This window comes from Taeniopygia guttata, chromosome 6 (genome assembly GCF_048771995.1).
Source record: "Taeniopygia guttata chromosome 6, bTaeGut7.mat, whole genome shotgun sequence".
Classification (NCBI taxonomy): Eukaryota; Metazoa; Chordata; class Aves; order Passeriformes; family Estrildidae; genus Taeniopygia; species Taeniopygia guttata.
This window is the reverse complement of record NC_133031.1, coordinates 18,505,125-18,532,709: the sequence shown is the minus strand read 5'-3', so window position 1 is coordinate 18,532,709 and position 27,585 is coordinate 18,505,125. Positions and strand designations below refer to the sequence as shown.

Below are 27,585 nucleotides of genomic sequence, written 5' to 3'. Positions count from 1 at the left end.
CCTTCCCATGTGGCCAGTACACACAGACATTTCCAACCCAAATGTTTGCCTGGGCACAGTGTGTGGTGTCAGTGCCAATGGCTTCCAGCCTCTTCTTCTTGCCCCCAAGAGACAGGGCAGAGAACTTTCCTGGCCTCGTGACATCAGCTCTAGCACAAGGCTGGTACCACACACATTCTTATAAGTGTGCTTGTTCTTCACTGTCAATGTTTAAATGCATAAGGGTGCTCCAGGCTATAAAATAGTAAATATTTATAAGATCAGTCTGTGATCAGGTATTGGATCTTTAACACAAACCCCACTTCAGAACACATTAGCTTATTAAATGCACTCAATTCCCTTCTGTGAGAAGACTACTGCAGAGAAAGCACCGATTCCTGGTCATGAGGAGGCCACAGTGCAGCACTGAAAGAGAACAGTGCCCACTTAGAAAGTGGGTTAGCTTAAAGATAATTACCCTCATCCTCAGTGTAAAGTACTGAGACACTGTAGACTAGCTGGCATAAATAAAAGCTCAGTAAAAGCTCAGATTTATAACCACTGAAAATTTGCCTCCTTCATGATGTATTTGCAAATAGCTTCTCTGTGGCTTAGAGGACAGGGTTAGGCAGCTCTTCCTGAGCTTTGGGGGAGATAGGGACACCGATCCAAAAATGTTCTTACTGCAAGATAGCGATTACAAGAGTACCATTGCAGAGAAACCAGCAGCAGAGGCTGAGAAGTAACCTGGCTGCCAAAGAGCTGTTTGACTGTTGTAATCTGAGTTTTCCCCCAAGAGTATTCCATATCAAAGAAAATAGGACCTTATACTACCTGTTTGGGAAAAACGTGTTAAAGAGAGTGTGGCATTCATAACTCTTCATAGTGGCACCTGCAGATCCAGCTAGGATAGACAGTGCTAGCACAGGACAGCTTCTGTGATGAAACAAACCATTAAATGGTTTGTGGAAAGCCCATGCTACTGTTTGCCAGAGAGAATTGGTAGCTGTGAGGTACATGTTCCTCCCCCAGAAATATACTATAGGAAATTCAGTCAAATTCAACCCTGTGGAGGGACTTGACAGGAACCACGTGCATGTCTGTAAGGGCAAGATCTGTTCAAAAGGAGAAGGTCCCACATAAGAGCCAGCTAAGTGCTTTCTGCTCCATCATCCACATGTTGACTTCCCTTCATGCTTCAATGCATGGCTGGGGACCATGAACTGGCAGACCCAACTCTGCTACTTAATCACTCTGCAAACATGGGCATTGCTCGAGTCTGCTGTTTTACTAAAGCATCTCCACATGCCTTGTGGCTTCCACAGAAGTCCAGAGAATCTGTGCAAACTCATCACTTCTGAAGCAGAAAAGTAACAAGTGTTGGAAGGCACACTGCTGCAAATAGATGAGACCCCTGACAATTTATCTTAATAAGCTTCCCTTTTAATCTGCCTCCAGGTAATCTGCATTCCCATCTCTCCAGGGCTCTGAAGTTTGTACCTCCAATGAAGCAACAGCCAGATTTTTCCATCTATAAAAAGAATGTGAGGTTGTTTGACTACCTATTGCAGCAAAACTAATTTTACTGTGTCAGACCAAAGGTATCCTCTGACTAAGCACAGCCAGCAGCAGATTCTTTGAAGATGCTATAGAAGAACAGCCAGATTATATCTGAACCTCTATTTTTAATAACTACCAATAACCTCACCTTCTGTGAAGCACTTCTTCCATGTAGGTACTGAAAATTTTGAGCAGATCACACAGTTTTGCAGCTCCTCCCCAGAGAGAGTTTATCACCCAAGAGGCAAAATCCCCATCTATAAATACAGGCACAGAGCTGCCATGCAAGAGGCAGCCCAGAGTATTCGTGGCAAAGCTGAGAATCAAATGCAGTCTCTTGCCACTAGATTATATTTTCAAAACTATCTGTCCAAAACATGGCCATGGTGATTAAACTAAAGAAACAAAAGCTTTGACAGGTGAAATTTCCTTCCAGATTTTCTGGTACAGTTTCAGCCTGATCACTGAAATCTTTCATGCACAACTGACCTCCAAGTGTGCATGCATACAGTGCTAGCTCATGCCCTGCCATTGAAGCAAAACTTCCTGCTTGATGAGCTTATTGCCTCCAGTAACTCCTTCAGTACCAGCACACTGATATCAGCAACATTATGATTTATTAAGACATGCAACAGAGTTTTTCCAGTGTTTCCCTCCCCCACCATTGTCATCACTGATGAGGTTCTGGCTTTGAGAGCTTTCTGGGTGCTGGCAGCTGGAGCTGGCAAGCTGTGGTCAGCAAACATTTGCAATCAGCAGCTGAATTCCCACTATCACCTGCCTGCATGGGCAGATAATGAAATGTTTGCTTTTGTGCCCAGCACCTCATTTTGAGGGCAAAAGAAGGTCCCTCAGGCTGTGGGACCTCCTGAGCCTATACATTGCCTACAGCAGTTGGATTTGTTTAGTGCTCAAGTGAAAGAAGCCAAATAGTGTGTGATTGAAGAACAGGGAAATGAGCTGGCTCAGCTATGCTTTAATGATATTAGTAATGAAATTTTATTCACTCAATGTTCTGAATTCTTGCTTTCCTTTTTCCTCTAATCTCTTTCATCTGTGTGAAATGGGTGATATCAGTCCTGCTGAGACAGTCCTGAAAACATTGCTTAGCTTTGTTACTTCCACTTCCGCCTCAGACTTTAAGGAAAGCCTTTGGGGTGTAAGCACCTGTAGAGCTAGAGGAACTAATTTCTAATCCTCTCTACCAGTGCCAAAACATTGTCAAATCCCCACACTTCTAGCAGGAACCTCCCAGCTTCAGAATGCAACACACCTTCACTTCTGCCCGTGCACCAGCAAGTATGGCAGCTGATGGCATGGCTCCAGTGCCCTCTAAAGCTTCCCCACTGCTGCTGCCAGCAACCTAAACACATGTCACCTCTTGTGGCATCTAGAAAACCTTAGGGTATCAAGTGAGAGTTCTCCAAGGCTATATTGCCAGAAACACCAGAGGGGAGCCAGCAAGAACACTAAGGTTAAATCCCATCACTTTAGGACCTAAATTAATTACAGAGTAAGGGAATCTGTATGAGATAATTTATACACCTACTCAAGTTAAACCCCAGTTACCTCCATTCCTTCCCTCAGAGAAGTGTCTCTGGTCTGGCTCTGTATGCAACAAGGTGAGCATATCACCTTCTCCATCAATAGGGCAGAAATTTCCCACTCTCCTTTACCCCTGTAAAAGTCTAATGAGAATTTTAAAAATGTGCTTTTTTCCCCCCTGATACATAAAACATGAACTGGAGTTTATTCCACTCTGCCATCGATCAGCTGTGCAAGCTCTTCCACATCTTCCTGCTCCTTCTTCACTACTAAGCCCCACTGCTCCTAGCCCTATGCAACCAATCCCTGCTGCAGCCTGTGGTCCTGCTGCACCCATTAAAGGAATAACTGGACAACCAAACACCAGGGTGTTGCCAAATCTTTGGCTGAGCACAGTAACCTGAGAACAGTGACCCTCAGATAAGAGTGGTGCCAGGCAAATGGCTGTTTGATGAACACCACACTCTCTGACATGTGAGGAACAAGGGGTTACTTCAGTGAAGTGTCCTGAGCAGGCACTGCCAGCACACCAACCTTCACTAAGGATGACATCACCCAACCAAGGTAGCAGGTCAGTGACAGACCTCACCCAAGGATGGCCTCAGTCTCCAGCACCTCTGATGTCACTTCATGGAGCTCTGCCCCTCCACCCCAGTATCTGAGAGGTCATCAGCTGCGAAATACTCCTGGCTTGCTCAAAGAGATCCCACAGTAGACCTGCTCTGGCATAGGGAAGAGCCTACCCATGAACTATTAAGATGTTCAGAGACCTAAAAAGGGAACCTGTATGAGGTAATTTATACACCTACTCAAGTTAAACCCCAGTTACATCCATTCCTTCCCCTCAGAGAAGTGTCTCTGGTCTGGCTCCATAGCTTTCCTGTGCCTCTGGAAAAGGGAATAAAGGCACTTAAAATAGCAGCTCTGTCCCCAGAAGTGATTAATAAACTTCTAGACCCTGATGATATCCCAACAATAAGTAGAGAAAGGCCACATGGGAGGTCAGACTGCCATATCATCAGAAGAGAGACTTTCACAAGCCTTCATTGCATGTAAGGCTAGGGACAAGGGCACTGTTTTCTACAACAGCAGGAGACCCTGAGCTCTCAGAAACATTTATAGGCTCTGGGGACTCAGGGTTTCTTCAGGCTCCCAGTATCAGAGTGGTAAAATTTCCTTTACACTATCCAGAGCATACCTAGTTACAGAAAAGCGATAGAAACAAGGGAGAATTAAAAAAGATAGGTCTCTACTCAACCAAGTATGTTTCCCTCCCTGAGAGCAGACCATGCATTGCTTTGCTCCCCTTCCCCTCCACAGTTATATTAAGTAGTATGCAAATTAATCTGTTTCCCCTTTTCTCTAGCAGCTGCTTTACCAGCCTTAAACAATGGCACAAACCACAGAGCTTCTGAGGCTTAATCTCCAAACCTGCATTACAGTTTGGCTGCAACCCACCCTTTCTGTAGTTTCTAGTACATATCATCAATACCCATGTCTTCCAGATGATCTATCCCCATAGTCTCCTTTTATAGGAAAGTCCAACTGCTCAGCTTCCCTCTATTCCCTAGAAATCCCCCCACCTGAAAGGAGGGACAAGGCATAGCAGAGGTTCAGTGGAGGTCAGTCTACCTTTTTTCAGCAGAGTAGTTTCCACCTTGTGCTACTTTCAGCACAAACTCTAAAATGCACAGGTTGAGCCCCTAGGCCTGAAATAAATTTATTAACATATTTGACTGGCCATGAGAGAATGATCCACCATCTTAGCCCTGCATAAAGGACACCCAGCCCAAGGCTTTTATGTATATACAGGTGATTTTGGAAATCCTACCAAAGACAGTGTGAAGCAGAGTTTTCAGAGGGGAGGGGTTCTTTATTTTTCAGAAACCAGAGATTTTTAAGACTGTTTTTTTGTTTTGTTTTTGATTTTTTTTTAAGATGTTTTCTGAGTTTTGCCCTTGAAAACTTGGTAGTAATTTCTAGCTCCTCAGGAATTCTGGCTTTTATTCTCTCAAGATAGCCCAGCAAAGTGGGAGGAAAATCAGTTCCAAATTAGCATTTAGCTGATGCTACAAACAACATATTTGGGGCCACCTTCTCCCTGTTATTATAGGGCTTAGCACATTTTGGATGTGTGTGCTTTGACACACCTCAGAGGAAGCCCCAGCTGTGTCTGCTGGTGGTCCAAGCCAGAAAAGTCACGCAGCTCTCAATGAGAGGTATCACCTCTAGGGCACGCTGGGGGTAAGGTCACAAGAGGACAGGGCACTGAACACTGTTCCCATTTGTTGGACATCGAGGACAGAAATCTCAGAGGACTGAGTGATTTTTTGGAGTTCCTACAACCTCCCTTGAGGCACATAAGGCACTTGCTCCTTTGGGGTTTGGGAAGATGGTGGACATAGTAGGATGCTGCTGAATTTCTCCTCTACTATGTCATTAATGCAGTTGTTTTGGGAGAGAAGGGGAAAGAGACCCCTAGTTTAGTGGAAATGCTGACAGAGTCCTGATATCCAGATGATAGGAGAGGAAAACCTATTACTGGGATCAGCTTAGCAAGCAAGATGCCATTTGATTTCTGGCAGTAGGGCCAGAAATGACTGCAAACTGCTTTGCCTTTGGCCAGACATTTGAGAGATTGCCACATTATTTATCTAATAAAGGAGTGAAGAAATCTCAGCTGGATAAAAATAGCAAGGCTTGGATTAGAAAGTGGCTAGTTAATGAGGAACAGAGGTTCACTGTTGCTTTGGTATGCCTAGTGTTGCCAGGAGGATCCTGCACAGTGTGAATATGTGTCTATTGGGCTGGGGACACATAAGGCACCAAACTGGCCTAAAGAAGCACTACCGGGTCTTTTGAATGACAGAATGATGTCTTGGTTAAGAGAGGTAGTAGTACACCAATGAAATAAACTTCTCTGGTAGAGGCAGCACACAGATCTGCTCCTTGCAGCCCAGCAAAGCTGGAAGATATACTCTTGGAGGTGAGGTACACTGTGGATCTGCACACTGGCTCTTCGGCCACACAAGATGGGAAGTTCACTCTCATAGTGACGGTGAAACAGTATTAATGGTCCTCACACTACTTGTGCTCAAAACCTCCCCATTGAAATGTCCTTTGAGAGATGTTTTTAGTCAAAAGGGAGTTTTCCTTAATAACTGATGCTTCCTATCTCCCGTGGTGTTTTTGGCATGTTCTTAAAAATGGAAAAGGGACTGGAGGGCTGGAGGGTCCAGTCTCCTCAAACATGTGTTTTTGCTCCCTCTTCAGATGGGTAGAGTGTTCCCTCGTAACGGAGGTACGAATTCCCTCTCTGGTGCCAGTATAGTACTCAGCCCTCTAAGGAGTTGCTCCCTGCAGAGAGCCACAATTGCTACAAAATTGCCCTTTGGGATCCAAGACTTGGAGTTAATTTCTTTTCCCTACTCAGAAGAAAGCTTCTAGCCGGCAATGGAAATGGCACATACTTCGTGTCTGAGGTGCAGCGCTGCCACTTGGAGGGCACTAACCTCCACTCGGACTGCAATAGCTACATCTTCAGTCATTTCAAAGATATAAAATGGCTTTACATACACAATTTCCTCTGTCACTTTTTATCATGTGTCTGATCTGGAGTCATTATGGCCAAAAGATTGTTCAGATAAATTGTTTCAAATATAGACTTGGATGCTTCTATTAAGATAATGGGTGAAGGCTGCCATCAAGATCAAGGTCTCCATTGTTCTGGGTGCTGTACAGTTTCAGTACTACATTCTGTATCTGCACGCTATGAGACACCCACTGTCTCCAAAAGCTTACAGCCTAAACAGACATTTGAATGGGGAGAGAGACTGAAGCATGTGAAAGAAGAATAATTTATCCATGATCAAAGGCTGAGCTGGAATTAGAAGAGCCTGTGTCCTGGGTGGGATCTGTTATCTCCTCTTAGCATAACCACTTACCAATGACTGACACCATCTGTAATAAAAAATAATAAAAAGAAACAAGACGTGTAATTTCTTAGGACACTCTGTTCTTCCCCTGGTTACAATCCATGGGCAGGTAAGGGATGTTGCAGCAGCTACACGCAAGGCTTCAGATGTAGCAAAACCAGGCAGACCGTGGTTGTAAGAATGACTCCTGCCATATGCAATCATCTTTCAGAACACTCAGTGGTGCTAATAAAAAATCCCTTCGCAGAGTGCACAGTGAGCGTTATTAGCCGGAGTAAGAGCTGAGGCAGCATCGCCACCCTGGAGTCGGACAGGGAACTGCAGGCGCAATGTGTCTGAATCACAGACTCCCCTTCGGCCACCCAGATGGCATGAAGTCTGAATTATGTTGCCATATCTCTCAAAACTGAGGAGAGGAAAGGTTTGACTCTGTGTCCAAAAAGGTACTGCAATCTAACAACACAAAGCTTGTCTTTCACAGTGGCAATGGGTAAGGATAAAGCTATGTAAAGTACATTATTCCAAAAAATACCACCCTGTGATGGATCAATATGAACATTTGTATAAAGAAACTATATAAATAGTGTCTTCTAATGTGGTGGTTGGGGGGTTTTGCTGCTTTCTCTCATGGCAAGGAATGCTTTGTCCTCCACAAAGTAGGGCTCATTCCTACTTTGCATATGTTAATGTGAAACCAGTGCAAACTTTGATGTTGACTTTCATTCTGACACCAGATACAGGTCCCCATATAAATGCCAGTGTTTGTAAAGAGCTGATTTTATACAGGATCTTCTTGTACTGCTGAGGCACTGCCATCCCAGTGTACTGGGGTCTCAGCTCATAGCAACCTCTGTCCAGAAGCCAGGATGTTATTGCATCTTCTGCTACAGGGTACCCTCCTTCTGAGCAGCGATTTGTTGTATGGGCACCCTCAGCTCACTCCTCTCACTATTAACAGGCTATATCCTGGTTTGTTTGCAGCTCAGATGTACCATATGAGACACCATTTGGCTGCCTAAGTCTGGGCAAATCATTATCTATGTCATGCCTCAGTTACCAGCCTCTAGTCAACAGCTGACACTTCATAAGTATACTGAAGGGTTTCAGTAGCCCATGTCCTGGGATGCTGCAGTGATGGAGGTAAGAACGACTTTGTAAAAGATTTATACAAAGTAGGCTTGACTGCTGTCAGTTGTGACAAATTAATATAACAAGCCAAAAGTTTGTCACCATGTATTGACTCCCCTCAGCAGCACTTGACAGCACAAAGCCCTCTTTTCTACCTGTGATTCAAAACAGTGGCACTCAAAAACCCCTAATTATTTCTAACCACAATTCTTTTTCCCTCACTCTCCGCATTTCTGGTTTTAGGACACAGCAAAAATCTTGATTAGGACACAGACCATGCTCTTAACTTGTAACTGAAATATCTGGTTCATTTTAGGTGATGTTTCATTTAGGGAAAAGAAACATCTCCTTCAGAGGGTGTTGTGCTTCAACAAAGCACCTCTTTGTGGTGGCCCACATCAGTGGTGAAACCTTGACCAGGCTGGCAGTATGAAAGCCAAGGGGCTTGTTCCAAACAGGCAAGCAAAAGTAATGCTTCATTATTTATGCTTCTTTCTTGGGACACTTATAAAATGGGTCAGGGTTTTCCAACAACAGTCTGTCTGTAACATTTTTCCAACAAACGTCATTAAAATGCTCCGTGTTTAAGATTGTGACAGAAAGCCTGATAGTGTCTCTGTCAGCAATGACATTTGCAAAGGATTGGTGATAGATTTTGTGGTGCCAGTTTATCCTGACATCTTGGACCTGTTTCTTCATCTTGGCTCCCTGATTCAGCCTCCAAACTCATCATCATCATCGCCATTTATTAAGACTGGCTGACTATTCTGACAAAAGAAATAGCCCTAGCCAGTGCAGATGACACTGGGGAACGCTGGAGCTGGAGCCAGATCCTGCACCCTGGGTTTTATGGGGAGATGATTCAGCTTTCCTTACAGCTCACTGGGAGCCACCACACCCCATGGGCTGATCTGATGTTCGCCACTAAAATGCGGCCACTCCCAACGTGAAGAGTAGTAACGTGTATTACACGCAAGGCCAAGTGGAGTTCTCAGCTAAGGACAGAGTAAAAAGGATTCAGTATTTTAACGTACAAACACGGAACGTGTGAGATCTCTCAGGCAAACAGCCCGGACTCACACTCAGCAAGTTTTGCTCAACACAAAGAGGCCCTATTTGCCTGCTCAGTGTCACTACCCCCATAATTTCTGGCAAGTCTTTTGACATTGGGTGTTCATTGGAAAGTCCAATTGCCTGGAGCCCAGCTTGCCTTTTTTACAAGAGAACAGCATGTTCCCAGCTCTGCCATTTCCAGAAGAAACAAGCCCCAAGAGTACATTAAAGACTTGGACACAAATAGCTTGCACTGCGTATTATTTTCAAGCTGGTCTCATGATTTTACAGGTCTGACTCATTCCAGATAAATGCAGAAGGTTAGTCATGATAGTCAGCTGTAGGCAAAGAGGAAGGACCTCACTGGACTTACCCCAGTGCAGTTTTCATTGCTGTTGTAGGGCAAAGAGCTGAGCCAGATTTGCTGGTCCCTGACCTTGGGGTTTGTCCCAGGACCTGTTAAAAGGCACATCAGTGAAGTGTGGATACAGATCTGTGCATATTGCTGACAGCCTTACATCCACCTTCCTGCTGAGAGTTGGTGAGCATCAGCTCATCCCTGAGCTAAGGCCAGGTGTTGGTGGGAGTCATTTGCCACCACAGTGGCTGGCTGTGGAGAGTGTGCTGCAGCACACAGGTGGCAGCTGCACCACGGCACTGACCTCCAGCTCTGGGCACAGCCACCAGCAGCTCCACACCACTGCTGTGACACAACCAGTCAGAATCATCTTTGGACTTTACCTACTCTGAGGCCTCAAGATCCTCAGTCTGGAGAAACAGGGAGGAGGAAAGGAGAATTTCTAAGCTTGGATCTTGTGCAGAGCCTGTTGTCTGTGCTGGACGTGGCCATGCCTAGAAGAGCAGTATTCCCTGCACCCCTGCAATCCAGGGATGCTCTTCCACGGGAGTGCTGAGCCACAGCCCAGCCAAGGCCAGGCTGGGAGCACCATCTGCTGGCTTTGACACAGCAGGCTGGCTTGTCAGAGGGACAAATTACAGGGTAACCCAGAGCTGCACAGTCATTAGACTGCATAGCAAATCAGAGATGAAAAAATCACAGGGTTGGACAAATCCCTCAGCTAAACCTCCTCCTGTCAGCCTCACAAAAGGGCCTCCAAACCAGTCTTTCTGCACTAGAGCCAAACAAACTGAGTTGGGTGAAGGAGATCCAGTTGTAAATTAGCTGGTGTTATTTAGGGCTCTTGCAGAGCTTGTGAACAGTTTCAGCTAAAGAAGTTTGAAGCATGTCACTGAGCAGTCTTTTTAATGCTTCATTATTACAGTTTGAAATGTAGTTTTGTTTACAAATATTCCAAATATTATTGAAGGGAGCACTGAGAGCCTGAAAAGGAAAAAAAAAATATATGTCTCTGGTGCAACAGTGGACCTGTTTAAGATGGCTCCAAGTAGATTTTTGTGGGTTCCTCAGGTCTGCTTCCTCAGGTCAAGTAATTTCCTATGATGTATATGATGGATGTGTCCCATCCCACAGTTCACTGCAGTGGATAAGGATCCACTGAGCTGTCCCTGCGTGAACCTTATGGAGAACCTACCAATGTGAGGATGCTCTCAGCACTGGTAAAGCACAAGCAGACCTCACAGGAGGCTGCTCTGCGTGCGTCACCCATGCACAGAACAGTGTGGGGGAGCAGTGCTATTACAAAATCAAGCTTACAGCAAAGAGGTCGCATCACTGTTGACGTTTTCTGGTGTGTCAATACTGTCTTTAATGGCACAATCTCAGACTCATACAGCTAAACACGATAATAAACAGAGAGGCTTCTGGGCACACCAGCACCTTTCTTGCCTTTTCAAAGCCAAAATGCTAAAAATTCCATGTTTGCTTCTATTGCATGTTAGTTGATCTCATGAAAGCTATTGCATTTCCCCAGCCTTTATTTGGTTTTGTTTCTGGAGCCACTTGACTAAAGCAGAATACTACAGGGCATGTCCAGTACAGGACTGTGAGCAGCACGTGCTCCTTCTTGGGCTGCTGGTGGATGTTTTGACAGACTTTAGGCACTATTAAAGATGCGTTTAGTTGGTCCAAAAGGCAAAGCTACAGTCAAAACAATTGAAAGTCACTTACTTCACTGGAAGCCGGACCTTCCTGTGACTATTTCAGGCCTTTCAGGTTTGAATTCTAGTGTGCTGCCTAGATAAGATTAATTTCATTTTCTTTTGATCTCATACATTTGCATATCTTTTAACAGAAGAAATGTCAAATTATTTCTTGACCTTTTTCATGCCCATTCTGTTTTAACAAATCTGTTCTTTGAGCACTTTGCATTGACACCAAGAAACTGTTGAGATATCTATGAGCCAGACTTGGAATTATTACCCCCATTTCTTAACTTTTTTTTCCATATGCATCTGTTGCATTGGTACTGGGGTAGAAGGAAACAGGAGTGTTACAGGTCTTATTTTTCACTTTTTCTCTGACTTCTGTGATAACTTGTACAAGTTCTTTTAGGATAGTTCAGATTTTCTCTGTACTCTGGAAATTAAACTTAGACATATTATATTAAAATTTGGTGCGTTTTTGTTTTGGTGGGATTTTTTTGTTGTTGTTGCTGGTTTTTGGGGTTTTTTTTGTTTGTTTGTTTGTTTCTTTTTTTAATAAAATGGAAGTAATTACTGCAGATGGTGGCAGGTTCTCTATCTGCTGTTGTCTTCAAGCCCTGCCTGCCATTCTGGGAAATGAACAAATACTCAAACACACATCACAGTACTCAGTGCAAAGGTCAGAAAAGATCTGTATTGGCCAGCGGGTCAAGTGAGGTAAGGTTCCAGATCTGGCTATAAAATGTGTTTTACTTCTCTCCTGCATTCATTTAGTAAATTTACAGAGCTTTTGTCAGTAACAATAACAAAATTTGAGGAACATGATAAACAATTTCCCATCTCACTTCTTTAGACAGTGCTTCTTAGAATCTTTTAAATAGCTTTTTAGAACTGTAATTAAATACTTTGAAACATGTTTGGGACAGTTTTGTTTCAGACTTTGCCTCCAGCTCCTTTGGTTTGAAAAACAAGCTTGTTTCCAGGAAAGTGAGTATTGCATTTACTTGAAAGTAGATGTTGACAGAGGAGGCTGATGTTTCCAAAGCTGCTGGTGCTTCTGTGAGCTCAGAGAAAGGCCTGGGTGCTTCTTGCAACAGTAAATAAAAACAATTAATTGCATCTGTTTATTTTGGATCCACCTACTATTATTTTTTTTTCCTACTTTTTGTAATCTTCTTACTTAATTTGTTGTGGAGTAACAAAAACCGTTCACCCCAGTGAACCCAATGGAGTCTTTCCTTTCCAATTGGTCAAGAAATATCTGAAGAGTTGCATGATTTCAAAATGCTGTTGCTGCCGGACCTGAGAAATGTGAAAACTTCAGCTCAAGAATCTTGAAATAGACAGTTGGAGATTTACAAAAAACAACTAAAAATTCTTCCCCTTTCTACCGTCAGAAATAGATGCCAAATGCAGGGTGGTGGAATCTCCTGCATGTCACCACTGCTGTTCCAGTGAGACTGAGCCCCTTGGCAGACCTTCAGCTCCTCTGAGGCAGCATCAGCCTCTGCAGCTGCTCTCTACACCGAGTCCAGGACAGCCTAGGAGGGGGAGCACAGCTACCTCCACTACTTGAATTAGACCATAAAAATCATTAAACAGTGCTAAACATCACAGCATTGAAATTTTGTTTCAATATAATTAATAATTTTAAATTGTATTCTTAAAAAATAATTTAAGAATAAATAAAGGGCTCATTTCCCTCACCTTTCAGTTTTTGGGGTTTTATTTTCTACTAGACAAATTCTCAAGCTTTTTCTCAGCATACATAACACCTTAGTTTTTTAAAATGCTCAGTGCTCCAAGACCTGGGGCTTTAATAAGTGCAAGTACCATCAGTCTTGCTGTAATAGGACACAGCTGGGGGCACAGCTGGCCCTGGGATAAATTGCTGCCATTTCCTCCACCTGCATTTCCTCCTCTTCTAGGTGTCCAGAAACTGCCCAGCCACCCTTGGGGCGAGGGAGAGCCCTGGCAGGACAGGCAGCGCTCTGGGCAAAGGCAGTGTTTTGCCAGCAGTGTCCTACGTGCTGTGCCTGGCCAGGGCTCCCTGACTTCAGCACAGCTGGGCTCAGTGTGAGACAGCCAAAATCCATCAGGGAGCAAATCTCTGCTGAGCAGCTTTCCCTTCCTGAGGCTCTGCAACCCAGGAGGGACTTTCATCCACCTGAAGCATCCCCAAGCAAAGCTCAACCTGCTGCCAGCCCTGCCTGATGGCTCAGCCACACGGTCTCAGTCCTCTTCAAATCCTGCCTGGATCCAGCACTTCTGCTTGGTAGCTGTGCCCTGGATGAAATGAGTTTGACTGGTCTCAGCCCATGTTTAGGCTGATCATGTCCACAGCACAAAATTCAATTGCATAATGTGGAGAAGATCTTCCTATGGCTTTGGGACATGCTGACACAACTGTTCATGTTGCTTTAGGGCCAGTCAGGGTATCTGTGGTGGGTGCTGTGACAGTAACTGGGATGACCCATGTAGCCAGCTGCCACAGGCTGGAGGCACTTCTAAGTAGCTCCAGCAGCTGCTGGCCTGGGATAAGCCCTTAGTGAGAGACTGTTAACCCAAACCAAAGACCCCCTCCTATGGACTTTATAGGAAATGCCAAAAGCAAAAAATTAAGGGGGAATAGGAAGGTTTAGCCAGAGGCCTTTCTTCTGGGGAGAGGATGGCCTGATGCAAACAGGAGGTGGGAAGAAAGAGCAGGTCACCATGATGAAGGAGAAGCATATGAAGGTAGGAACTGTCCCTGATCCTCCTTAAACTTCTGGGGGACACTGAGGCAGAGACAATGATCTCATATCTGTGACCCAAGCCGAAGATGCAGACAGCCTGAACCCAATCCCCCCACCCCAGAGGACCCAGGACACCCCAGCTCAGCAGTGTCTCCAAGGCAGGAGAAGGAGAGGACACTTCAAAAGCAGCCCTTCCAGTTGCCTTTGCCAGGAATGGAGAGTGAGGGCAGTGCTGGTGGAGATTGAATCTAGTGATTACTTTAAGGGATTTGCTGTCTCTTTCTTTATCCCTCTCTCTCTTTTTTTTTTCTTTCTTTTTTTCTTTCCCCCCTCCTTTTCACTCCCTCTTATCCCTTTCGTGGTGCATTTGTCTTCGAGGAACCTGGGGTGTTCTTTTCATCAGTTCAATCTCTCTCTGGCACTTGAGTCCTGATTGGCTGAAGGACTTAGGGGAAAAAAAATCTTTAATTAAGTAGATAATCTCTTCTTAGGAAGTTCTGCGGCTCCATTTCACCAGCCCCCTTTAGCTCTTACTTTAGGATTGGTTATCCTTCGCAGAAGGTGGGATTCAGGAGGCATCCGCCTCTTCATCACACCAGGACTGCCGGGTGGAAAATAACTCCATCCCTTCCCTAAATTAGTTGTGCTTCTTTTTTTTCCCCCTTTCTCTGGTGGTGGTGGTACCCAAGTTTGGGGTTTTTTTAGGATCTCCTTTCTCCCTCTTTATTTGGATTTTATATTTCACATGGACCCTTATCTGGGCATCTTCTTCCTCACTCCCTTCTTCCAGTCCTGCTATGCCTGGTGAGTATCAAGAGCATCACAGTCTGTGTCACAGGCAGGTGCTCTTCCCAGATACCCTAAGGAAATTCCTCTTCACCTTCCTAAATGTCTCCTCTTTCTCACTTACCTCAGTTCTCTCTTTAATGGAATAGATATTTAACCAAATCCCTACACCCTCACTAGCAGAGAGATTAGATCTATGAAAGTCTCTCTTTTCCCCTGAACCTTCCAAAAATAACTAGGGGCCAGGTTGTAAGCTGGGGTAAAATAGGGGAGAGTGGATGCTGAGACCTAGCCCCTCACTTTCAAGTGGGAAGATAACCCAATGGAAGAGTCAGAGACTTCTGTTCTTCCAAAGGCTCCCAGTCAGCTCGTCTCTTGTCTTAATTAAATCAAGCGGGGCTTCTCTCACACTCCCCAAAGAGGACAGTCCGTGATTAAGAGCTCAGAGCCCACAGGGGTGAGTTAGATCCACAGGAGTGTCACTCTGGATGAGCAGCCTGACAGCCAAGCTCCTTGGCACACACAGGGGCAGAATTACTTGTCTGAAATTCATGTATTAGGGTTTCCTGGGGAGCTGCTTTTGCTACAGCAATTGCTACAGCTCAGTTTCCAACCACCCGAGTCCCATCAAACCAGTTCTGCTGTGCACAGATTTGTGTCTATTTCCCGTGGACCTCTTGCTTTGTCCTGAGGGCAGTGTTATATTTATTTCTTAAAAGTTCTTTAAGGGTGAACAGAAAGAGATTATGCTTGCATCAAATCTTGTATCATTCCTCGTGGGATATATCAGTCCCATTCCCAAAGCGAAATGGTCTCTGCAGGTATTTTTCCTATGTGATTTTTACTGAGTACCCAAAATTTTTTTCTCAGTTGCTGTGATGCCCTGGGGAATCTGCTCAGCGGGTTACAGACTTATCTCTAAGGGCAAGGAAAGTATCTTACCACTCAATTACTAAAATCCCCTGCCTTCTCCATAGCAGATCTCTAGATCTATTACCACGGATGGAGAAAAAGAGAAACTAAAGAGTAAATGGGAACTCATTCCTGTTAGTGTGGAATTTCAGAGATTTTCTACTCCCCTCATTAAAACAATACGCAAAAATTTGTATATGTCTAAATACTATAAAACAGCAAACTCAAGATAAACCTCCCTTCTGGAACAAGGGTAATATATATGTTCTACAGAAAGGCTAAGCAAGAACTCATGCTGATTTTATTGTTATTTTTCTGCTCTTCCTGTGTACTTGTCTTGCTTTCCTCAATAAAAACAGGTTTAGAATACATTAAAAGAAAAAACTCTAACATTTTAAATAAACAGTTCAAAGGAGAGAAATTTCAGCACACAAAGAGCTAAATATGGAAACCCAAGATATTTTCAGTCCAAAGTTGGATGTTTAAATTCCCTGTCTCTCAGAAGTTTTTATCTAAGAGAAAAGTTTATAGATCAAGACAACCCTGCTTCTCTCTGTATGTTGCTAATAGGTCATGAGTTCCATAGAGAAAGGAAAATTGCAACCTTTATTTGAAATTATCATTTTGCAGACACCGTCCCTTAAGTCTTGAGGAGAAACAAAGACAAATTTGTGGGAATCGTAAAATAATTCTGCTTGAAATTTATGCCGGTTTTCTCTATCTCATCCAACTATTTAAAAAACATTATTTTTTTCCTGTGTAATCACAAGAATTGGGAGTGGGAGCATAGGGGGGAGCTGTATAGAACAACAACAAAAAGTGGTTTTATATATATATGTGGCCACTTCCCTTCTTTGCATGTGGATTAGCTTTTACCATTTAATGGACCATTCAACCAGTGCATTATTTCTAGGTGATCAAAATGTCAGGGTTGCATTTAGGAACAAAATCCTCAAAATAAATATAACAAAATAGAGAAAAATGAAGGGAAAATAAGTAATGATACAAATGTTATTGAGTTGCTGCTCAGTTTCCTCTCCTGTGGGAATAACATAAAGATCTCTTACTCAGTAGTTTTCTCCTAAATATATTTTTTACACTTCAGCTGTGGGACTGCCTTTGGTTTCCAGTCTCCCTGATTTTCTAATAACCTTGGGGAGCTCATATTGAGAACAAAACTCAGATCCAAAAGGAAGTTCTATCCATTTTCTCTATTTACAATAATGACAGTGAAGACATAAATCCAGCTTTATCATTTCTAAAGAGCAGAACCGGCAGCACAGTAGCCTGAGTGGGTGGTAAAGTATCAGACAAATATTGTAATGACAGATTAGGTAAGGCTCTCAGGGCATATTAAACTGAGGAGTGTGATGCTAAACTGACGAGAGTGATGTTATTGGTTAAAGCTGTAACTGAGACAGAATTATCAGAGGCTTATTAGTATTTGATATGAGTAAAATATAATGGGACAGCTGCTTGGCAGGGTTTTTTGCTTTCAGATTCAATAAAACTATGATAGAAAATCCCTGCTGAAGATATTCACTAGCTTTGAGATAATTTTCTAATATTGGATCCAATTACAATCGCTTGCCCTGGATTTACTTTTTACCTGGAGGTATAGAGCTGTGCTGAGGGAAGCAGCGTGCCCTGCACAGCCTGGGAGGGGGCAGAGGAATTCGAGGGTGTCCTCCCTCTACCTGCCCAGCTATGAGCCTGCTCTGCTTCAGTCTGTGTAATGCTGTCCTGGGGTTTGAAGATGGAGGGAAAGAGGTTTACACAGCTAGAAACTCCCTGAGCTTTCTCAGAGAAGAGAAATTACTTTGAGTGTCTCTTTTCAAGTGTGTAATACAAAAAATCACCAATGTAATAGAAATCGGGCTGGTTAACACCAGCTATGTAGGCAGCTACTTAGTTTAGTATTACATTCTACTTTCCTTTACAATGGAACGAAAATTTAGTAGAAATACATAATTTCTTTAAAAAAAATCACACTACAGAGAAAACAATGAAGAGAGGTTTTGGTAGTGATTCCTATTTGCAGCACAGAGATGATTCTAGAGACACTGTCACTATTGTACTACATCTGTGTAAGTAGTGGCTTAATTGCTCTCTGCTCTTACTGGAGACTATATACATAACGGAGATGCATTTTTCTTAGCTAAATTATAAGAGCAAAGAAAAGCACATATATTCTGTCTCCATTCCTATCTTTCCTTCCCCTTCAACACAAGTAAGAAAGATTTCAGCCAGCCTCCAGCCATATGATAGTCCCGTCTTCCCTTCTCCTGAAGGGAAGCTGCAAGAGTTAAATGTTGGGGTGTCAAGTGCACAAAACACTTGAAACTCTGTGAATCCTTCACTTGTCTACGTCCTATAAACGCAGCCAGCAGCATGCCTGCATGTTGATCTGAGAGCTCAAGGAAAATGCCTTCTGTCTCTCTGACTTTATTAACGGTTTAGAATATCCTGCTGGGAAATTGCTACTGTATCATTTGCTCAGCTGCAGATGGAGAATTGGCATATCCTGAACTTGGCCGTTTTGTGAACCTTGAAGTTTATCCTGGAAGGAACAGATCCTCTGCTTCAATGCAGTTATGTCAATTGACTCCTGCTAACAGGCTGGTTTGCTGTAAACTGATGTTGTGGATTACCATCCTCCTCCTAAAGCTGTCCTTGCAACTTCTCATATGTTCCTAATCCAAGGGTTTCAGGCAAATCCCTTCTATACACTGTGAAACTGGGGTTTCCTACCCACATGGGAAGCAATGCAGACAGCATATATATATCTTCTTTTGGTGACAAAAACAAGATAAGAGAGGACTTGCAATTTTCTACCTCTTGCCTACGCAGGAGCATTTTACCAGAGTTTTCTCACAGCTGCTACCAGGGGCCCAGATTCACACTGACACCATCCTGAGTGTGGTCCCCATAGCAAAGCACTTAAGGTCAAGGCAATGGACAGAAGGGAAACCAGATGGAAAAATGACTTGTTCATGCTGCTACCCAGTTGCGTTAGGATGGGGACCCATGGAGCTTACACAGTCTGATTAGCCCCAGGTTCATGGCCCTGTGTGATTCAGGTCACCCGATGCTCTAATCACTCGGCTACAGATGCCGTCTCTCCAAGTCCCAGGAAATATTTAATTAGCTGTACAATGCAGAAGCAGCTTCCAAAGGAAAATTCCTCTGCAATACAACCATCGACTTCGTGCTAAAGTACCCATGGGGGCTGGAGCACAGCCGGGTCTGAATCCCAAGGCTGGAACAAAGGGAAAGAATCTCCTGTTCTCACAGCCCACTCTTGTTTTGACCCAGGGGAATCTTTCCCAAAGAAAGCTTCATCAATATAAACCCATTTTCACCAAAAAAACCCACAAAAACCAAACCAAAACAAAAGAAAGCTAGACTCACCAGAATGAAATGTTGCAAACTCATTTCTCCTAACTCTAAACTGTAACAGCAAAGATCAGGTTTCTTATGATTTTGACCAAGCTAAAATAATGAGATCTCCTTTTGTGGTGTGCTTTGGAAAGGATCTCTGTGGGTGCAGTTCTAGTGGAGGTGAAGTGGGCTTGCTAACTTCACAAGTGGTTTTCCAGGGCAGGACAGCATCCTCTCTCAATGTCTCATGTGTCTGATGTCTGTGGACCAGTCCTGCCACCCTGTCTGTCCCTGTGTCTATAGCAGGGCTGCACTTTGACCCTCAGCTTTGGACAGCATTGCCTGCTTCTTCCTGTGCTTGAGCCCACCCTGGGATGCCCCCACAGTGTCTGTGCTGGATTTGTAGCACAAAAAGACAATATCTTTCTCTCCTTTATGAGGGAATACTTGTAGCTCATTTGAAGCAGAACATAATCTCGAGAAGAAGCTGAAGAACCAAGTTTCTATCAGTGCATGCTCTGTCATTTTTCCAATCACTCATTCACTGCAAGATCTCAATCCACTCATTCCACCTCTCTGACCCCAGTGTCCTCCCTGGGTGATAACAGCAGTCACCCATTTCTCTGAAGTGCTGGGTTCCAGCAGGGAAAATGCTCCACAGACTCACCAGAAATAGTGATGAGTATTATTTTACAAATGGGGAGAAAGTGGAATTAGGTATTTTTAGGAGACTCTCTCTTTTCTTACTTAATTTCTGAATTGGGATATTTTGAGTTGGCTCTTGGGATTTTCCAAAGTGTCAGTCCTTTCTGTCATGATGCAGCTAGGCAGGATTCACCCAGCCATTCTCCAAATTCTGCAGGTGGTCATTGCACCATCTGGAGTCCCAGTGCTGACTGACCATTTGCACAGAAACAGTCTTACTGAAAGACCAGACAGCATCAGTTCTGCAAGGCCATAGGGACAGTGTTGGAGACAAGCCACACTGCCTGACCCTTGGAGGTGATCCCTCCACACCTTCACTGGGAACAGCAGAAAGCTTAGTTTTGTCTAGGACCTTCCACCTACCCCAAACCCCCAGGATCCCCTGCAAAGTGTCCAGGAAGGATGGGAAAGACAGGTATATTTGTGCTCAGCCATCACCATAACCTGACCAAGAGGAAGTATGGGCAGTCAGACATGGCACCACAGGAAAACAAGGGATTGTGACGTGGAGAGATTCATCTGGATACATATTGCAAAGGAGCAGTGGCGTGATGCCCTCCTTCCATCAACACGGTCCCACTCCTGGGGCTGGGGGAAATGCTACCCTGAGTTCAGTCAAGTGAGGTAAAAAGCGAGGCTAGGGGAACCAGAAAGCTAAATAAGGGGTGGATTGGTACAAAGGATAGCTGAGCAGAGGAAAGCAAAAGGAGGGAGCAGTGAAGGAATTGTAGCCCAGTACAGCTTGACTGAGAGGACCAGGATGGGGGGAAGGGGACAGCACTGTCCTGTCCCTTAGGGAGCAGCAAAGGAACATGGGGGAAAGACCAGAGGTGCCTGCAGCCAGGAGACAGGCAGACTGTGGGGGAGTGAGAGGAGAGCCCTGGGATGCCTGGCATTCCCCAGACCCCTCCACCATCACCCCCTCCCTGCTGACACTGTCTCTATCTTCCAGGTCAGTGAATAATTTCCTGATGACGGGCCCCAAGGTAAGAGAAATCCCTTTGATCTCTGTCCCTGATTCCACTAAACCCAGGGAGGGAAGGAGAGAGAGAGAGGGGCTCCTGCTTTCCACTCCTCTCCACCCAGCCTTGGCCAGAGCTCCCCTCACCCCCAGGTTTCCAGCAATAAGGCAGAGAAAGGCCAGGAACTCGTGAGCTCTTTGGGCTGCATGAGCCCTGAGCAATGCTGACCTGGGGTTCTTTTAAGCTGGTTGGGGCCAGATTCTGGAGATGTGTTTATATTCACCAGCCAAGGCTCTCACCTCACAACCTGAGGATCAGGTTGGCATCAGGGCCTACACTGATCTAGCCGGAAAGTATTTTCTGCAGGCCCTGTAAAACATACTTCCTCAAGGAGCACAACTAGCATTGCCAGGACTTTGTTCTATATTTTTGACCCATCACATCCTTATGCTCCTCTTTCAGAGGCTTTTTTTCTTAGTCATGGCCAGTTGTAAAATTTACCCAGATTTTGTTCTGGCTATTCCCCAGGGACACCTCCAGGCCCATCTAGCTCCCAATACACTGCTGGAGCAACCTTGTCCCAATGCACTAGCTCTCCCCCATGGGCTGTGGTGAAGAAGAAGGCAGGTTGAGGCATCTGCTAGCCTGGAGCTCCCTGATCTGAGCAGAAAGCTCTGTTTCCTCTCATGGTGGAGAGATAAGGGGTTCCCCGTGGCAGAGGTGGACTGGCACATTTCCTAATGGGGCTAACAGCCAAGAGCTGAGCTTTCTCCCACAGTAGGCTCAGACTCTGACCCAGATCAGCAGGAAATGGGTTTGTTGCTGGTGGTGGTGACCTCCCCAAGGAAGCCAAGCCAGGGAGACCTTCTGAGCTCTGTATGTGTTGTCTTTGTAAGATGGCACACAGGTTACTTTCAGTTGAAAATATGCATCGTCCCCGTGCTGACCCCCAGCTCTGCTCCTAGGCCTATCTCATCTACTCCAGCAGTGTGGCGGCTGGGGCGCAGAGCGGCATCGAGGAGTGCAAGTTCCAGTTCGCCTGGGACCGCTGGAACTGCCCGGAGAGGGCCCTGCAGCTCTCCAGCCACGGTGGGCTGCGCAGTGGTAAGGAAAGTATTGGATACCACTACTGGGACCCCCTTGCTACAGGTTAGAGCCCATAGCCCCCTCCTCTCTTCCCAAGTGTCTCCTTTTCTTCCCCATTCCCACCTGGGAAGTGCCTCTCCCAGGAATCCCCCAGAGGGATCTTCCCAGGAGACCCCTTCACCCATTAGCTCCCAGATACACTCAGATCTAGCTCCAAGGCCTCCTTGCAATGCCAGCTTTGCCCATGGAGCTGCTGAACCCCAACTGGCACAGGACCAACCCTTACAAAACTTCCTCCCCACAAGGATGCACCCCCGTGACCTGCACATAGCCTGCTGGACACCATGCCTAGATGGTGTCCCAGGGTATTCCAGGGAAGCTAAGAACCAGCACAGGCTGACTAGATAGCAATCAGAAGGATAAAGCTAAAGGGAGCAGGAAAGTTCATCAGTGGCTGTGCTCTGGCCATGAGGCAGGACAAAAGCCTTTCTACATTTTCCAGATGTCAGAATCACCCTAGGCAGATATCTAGCATCCCTGACCTGGGCCACTGTAGGGCATGGGGCAGTGATCATTGTCACTGTATCCTATTCCTTACCTATTTGCAGGTGCCAGGAAATATTTCAGTGTATATCTGGCCCTCTAGACCTATGTTTGATGCTGGCCTGGGCTCATACCTGCTCTGTAAAAGCAGGACCTGGGTGTGGAGGAGAGCTCAGGCCTCTGGTGGGACTAGCAGCAGGCAAGAGACCAGAGCTCCAGGGAGAGATGGACAAAGGTTTCTTCAAATGGGACCTTGAGGAGACAGTTGCAGCACAAGGCCTGCTCTGAGACCAGAAGCAGGTCCTGGAACCATTCCTGTCAAGGTTATCTGCTCAGATTCACACCTTGCTGGTATTAAAGGAAAGCCAAAGGCTCAGTGAAGCCAGCTGATGATTCTCAGACTGATCCTGGTGGGTAGGTATGGTCACTGCTCAGAGCCCTTTCAGCGGAAGATATGGCTTGAGGGGACTGTGGGGAAGGAGCTCTTCAATACTTGGAGGGGACCCCTTCTTGTTGGGGGTGTGTTAGTGAGAAGTGGGGGACATTGGCAGTCTGTGCTGTATCACCAGTGTTGAGCCCCCACAAGGACAGCCAGGTGCTGTCTCCTCCACACTCTTTCAAATGACATGAGTCAGTCTGGATCATATTTGGGAGCTTCTATCTTCATGCAGTTCAAGCCAAAACTAAGCTAATCTGACATGTAGTGCCTCTTCTCCACCCCACAAAGTCTTCCCCACTACAGATGTCCTGTGCAGACTCCTGCACAGTAGGAACAATTTCTAGCACTGCCCTTGCCATGAAATCTTTTGCGCATCTGCTCTCTTTGTATTCCCCCCTGACAGCAAACCGAGAAACAGCCTTTGTCCACGCCATCAGCTCTGCAGGTGTCATGTACACGCTGACCCGGAACTGCAGCCTGGGGGATTTTGACAACTGTGGCTGTGACGACTCCCGCAATGGACAGCTGGGTAAGGAGGGATGAGCTGCTGCCTCTCACTCATCCCAGGTGGCAGGAGAAGTTTGTCTCTCCTCCACTGAGGCCTGTAGAAACACCTCCCCATCCTGGTCCCCACACCTGGGAATAATGCTCAGAGAAAAGCTTTCCCTGGTTCAAACCAAAGTAGCTCTGTGGAAGCTAATGGAGCCACTTCCAGTTTACACCAGCCAAGCTCTTTTTGCTTTCTATTACTTTCTAAATGAGCAGGAAAGTAGAAGGGGCTGCAGTTTCCCTGCTTCAAAACAAGAACTCTATTTAAGCTGCTGGTGAGAATGACTATATCATATAGGCTGAGGAGTAGATCTGTGCCATGCACCTAAATGATCTTGGTATAACAGCACAGATCCCGATATAGCAGCACAGGTCAAGGACCTCAGGGTTCCCAGGGTCTGCAGGACCAGGTTGGCCCCACAGCAGAATGACCATGAGAAAAAGCAGGGTGGCATTCATAAACTTCTCTAACGCTTGTCAGCATGGCAGAGCATTAGAGCACAAGAGCACAACCAGGAGAATCACTGTGGCAGCACACAGCCATCACACCCTCCACATGACAGTGATATCCAGGCCCTCAGCCACCAAGCACCCCTGGTGGGGAACTACAGGCTGCACCACGCCAGCTCTGCTCAGCTTTCACAGAAAACAGACATTTAGGGGTTTTGTTTTGAATAGAAAGAGGTCAAATTTCAAATGATCAAAATGATCAAAATCTTTTAAAAGTCATGCTGTGCCCAGCCACACTAGGCAGTCAGTATGTGTCACTTTATGACAAACTCCTCTGGAGTGTCCAGTATTTAGTAATTTACTGTACTGGCTGATAGCCACTACTGCAAAGGTGTCCAAGGTTTGGGAATGCCTGTCTCTAGCAGAGCAAGATTTTTGGGTGACAATACATCAAATTCTGTTTTCTCTGGAAAACCAAGTTAGTCATGCTACATTTCTTTTCCCCAAATATATCTGTTTTTAATAAAAAACTTTCCATTGTGGACTTAAAGCCTTGTAAGGCACATGTAAATTTTTGGCTTGACCAAAGCTTGATTCAATTCAGCCATTGGACTGAATCCAAGCTGGTGAAAGGTTTTCCTACTTCCTTCAGTCCCAGTCCTTGATTTGGACTACATCATCTACTGCAACCACCCACCTCCCATGAAACACTCCTGTCTTTCCCTGGGAGAGGGAATCACAGTGCCCTGGGGAAGTCCAGTCAAGGGCCAGGACTTTCCAGACAGGCACAAGGCCATTAAACCACAACTCCCAAGATGTACCAATGTGGCATGTCAGGGTCAGAATGTTCCAGATTTCAAATCTTCATTAAAACTTTGGCTTCTTTCTGTAGGAGGAAAAAAATGCATTATGCTTTTCCAGTCCCATTCAGTTAGGAAAAGTACCTTCCACATATTTTTGTGTAATTTCACAGTTCTTTGCTGACTCCCTTGTTTCTTGATGGTAACTAGAAAATCAGACCCTTCTAAGATGCCAAATATCATCTCAGAATTCTGGGTGTGCCAAAACCAGGGCCTCCTTGATGCACATGTGCCAGGTTTGGGCTGTTCTAGGCAGAGGGGAATCTGTTGCCTCTGACCAGGATGCCTCCACCAGTTTGTTAATCCAAGTTAGCAAGATGCTGTCCCTGGAAGCCACACTGAACCAGCTGAAGTCAGGGTTTGAGAAGCGATTAGAGACCCAAAGGCTTATCTGCATGTCTGCTAATGCAGGATAACTGACAGCTTCTAAATCCTGCTCCATAGAAAGCCTGGAAAGTCCTGAATTTGTTGTACATACCCCTTTGCTGTCTGCCTGAGCCATTTACTATCCAGGCCTCAGGAAAAATGTCATGAACTCAGTGGGAGGGAATCTAGGAGTACTGTGTGGTGAAAGGCTGGATTTGCCCCACAGCCTCCATTCCCTCCCATCACTTCTGATACCTCTTCTGGTTCTTTGACAGAACACATCTCATCTCCTTTCTTAGGGGGGCAAGGCTGGCTGTGGGGAGGCTGCAGCGATAACGTGGGCTTTGGGGAAGCCATTTCCAAGCAGTTTGTGGATGCCCTGGAGACTGGACAAGATGCCAGAGCTGCTATGAACCTGCATAACAACGAGGCAGGAAGAAAGGTGAGCACCTCTCTCCCTCCAGAGCTGACAGTGCATACCAAATTGGCTCTGCGGATTCACTGTGGAGAGTCACAATTTGATGTGGCTAAAAACACATGTCCAGAAGAAACAACTTCTTGGGGAGCATGGCAGCAGTACAATGGTGTCTGCTCTAAGCTAGCAAAGCTTCTGTGTTATGGTGTTAATGACTGTCTGCAGTACTCTTTCTCCCAGTTCAATGAGGGGAGCACTGTGGAAAAGCAAATACGTGAGCTTTAGGACTACTGTGCACGGAGAATTGATGCCAAACTCCTCCACAGGCCTGGAGCCATATTTCTGCATGCATTGCAGCACAGAAATGGAAATAATCCTTTTATAATTATCCCTCTGGATATATAATAAATATATAATTTATTTATATATTTATAAAATATAGAAATAATAAATTTATTTATACATAACAATATATAATAATCCCTCCGGGATTATTTTCTTGAGCCCCTCTCTCTGCTCACCCTGTAGGCAGTGAAAGGGACCATGAAGCGGACCTGCAAATGCCACGGTGTGTCAGGGAGCTGCACCACCCAGACCTGCTGGCTGCAGTTGCCTGAGTTTCGGGAGGTGGGCACTTACCTCAAGGAGAGGTACCACAAAGCCCTGAAGGTGGACTTGCTGCAGGGAGCCGGGAACAGCGCTGCCAGCCGGGGTGCGATTGCTGAGACCTTCAGCTCCATCTCCAAGAAGGAACTGGTCCATTTGGAAGACTCTCCCGACTACTGCCTGGAGAACAAGACACTGGGGCTGCTGGGCACGGAGGGCAGGGAGTGCCTGAAGAGGGGCAAGGCGCTCAGCAAGTGGGAGAAGCGGAGCTGCCGGCGGCTGTGTGGGGACTGCGGGCTGGCGGTGGAGGAGAGGCGAGCCGAGATGGTGTCCAGCTGCAACTGCAAGTTCCACTGGTGCTGTGCCGTGCGCTGCGAGCAGTGCCGCAAACGGGTCACCAAGTACTTCTGCGTCCGCAAGGAGAAGCGGGAGCGGAGCGGAGGTGGCGGAGCCAGCCGCAAGCTCAAGAGAAAGCTCTAACTTGCTTCTGCTCCTCCACAGTTCTGTCTGCCCCTCTCCTCTCCTGCCCTTCCCATCAGCTCCTGGCACCATTTCTGTTTGGCATAGTTTTGTCTCATTCCCACTGCTGCCTCACTGGGGCTCGGGCAAGGCAAAAGAGCCTTGTATGAGCGCTCAGGCCTTACAGTGGTGAAGGGCATTAGTGCAGTGGGCAATGTCTTCTGGGGAGACCTTCAAAGTGTTCACAAAACAAAGTGAGACTCGGTCCCTTCAGCTCAGTGTCACTCTATCCAGTGACTATGGCATTATCTCTGAAAACACAGGAGGTCTTGGTGGCTCCTGTGGTTTTGAGCTTATCTGTTCCCCAAACAAGCACCTGCTCTGGGCTTTTGAGTAAGTGAGATGAAAAGTACAAGGAAATTGAGATGGCACCAACAATTGGGCAACTCAGATTAGTAATCTGTAAATGAGAAGAGGTTTTTAAAAAACAGAGTTACTAAAACAGTTATTGCCTCAGGCCTACACTTTGAGGAAATACAAAAGACATGCAACTCCTTTCTCAGGAGGAGCCTCCAGGGACCCCAGAGCTTTGCTTCCCACACTTTGACAGCTTTGCTAAGCTCTCCAGTACTTTACTTTGCATTTGAAATGGCAGCAGCAAGATTGAAACTGCTGCTTGACCTGCCCATTACACAGCTGTCCAAAATCAGGGTTGCATCACTTGATTTTTACATGCTTTCTCTGTGTCTTCCAATTCTCCAGGTCTGGTCTCCTTTTTTAGGCCAGCATTCCTATCAAAGCCCCTGACTGATGCCATAAATTTGCCCTCATACTCCTCCACTACCTCCTTCCTCCCAAATCATTCCCAGAGAGGAGCTGCTGAGCTGAGCCTATTCCCCATGTCCTGGTGTATTTGCCAAGCACTCTTACCCTGTCAGCTAACTAACTAAATACTTCTTCCTAGTCTGAGAAAAAATGTCAGTTGGTATTTAATGGTGGTGTAAATAGGAAAGTGAAGCACTTTGAAGTTTAATTTATTGCACAGTTACTGTGATGTATACATAACA

At 45.5% G+C, this 27,585-nt stretch overlaps 1 protein-coding gene across 1 annotated transcript; it reads left to right on the top strand.

The window, feature by feature from the left end:
• The first annotated feature begins 14,744 nt into the window (after positions 1–14,744).
• WNT8B (Wnt family member 8B) lies at positions 14,745–26,680 on the top strand. The gene is made up of 6 exons (XM_030275983.4): positions 14,745–14,803; positions 20,736–20,769; positions 21,711–21,849; positions 23,217–23,342; positions 25,338–25,480; positions 25,982–26,680. Exons 1-6 carry the CDS (start codon positions 14,745–14,747, stop codon positions 26,537–26,539), a joined length of 1,059 nt encoding a protein of 352 aa, XP_030131843.1. The 3' UTR covers positions 26,540–26,680.
• The last annotated feature ends 905 nt before the right edge of the window (positions 26,681–27,585 follow it).

Coding starts and splice junctions, on each gene's coding strand:
- WNT8B (XM_030275983.4), top strand. CDS start 14,745: ATGGACCCTTATCTGGGCATCTTCTTCCTCACTCCCTTCTTCCAGTCC. Junction 23,343..25,337: donor CTCCCGCAATGGACAGCTGG/GTAAGGAGGGAT, acceptor CTCCTTTCTTAG/GGGGGCAAGGCTGGCTGTGG. Junction 25,481..25,981: donor ACAACGAGGCAGGAAGAAAG/GTGAGCACCTCT, acceptor CTCACCCTGTAG/GCAGTGAAAGGGACCATGAA.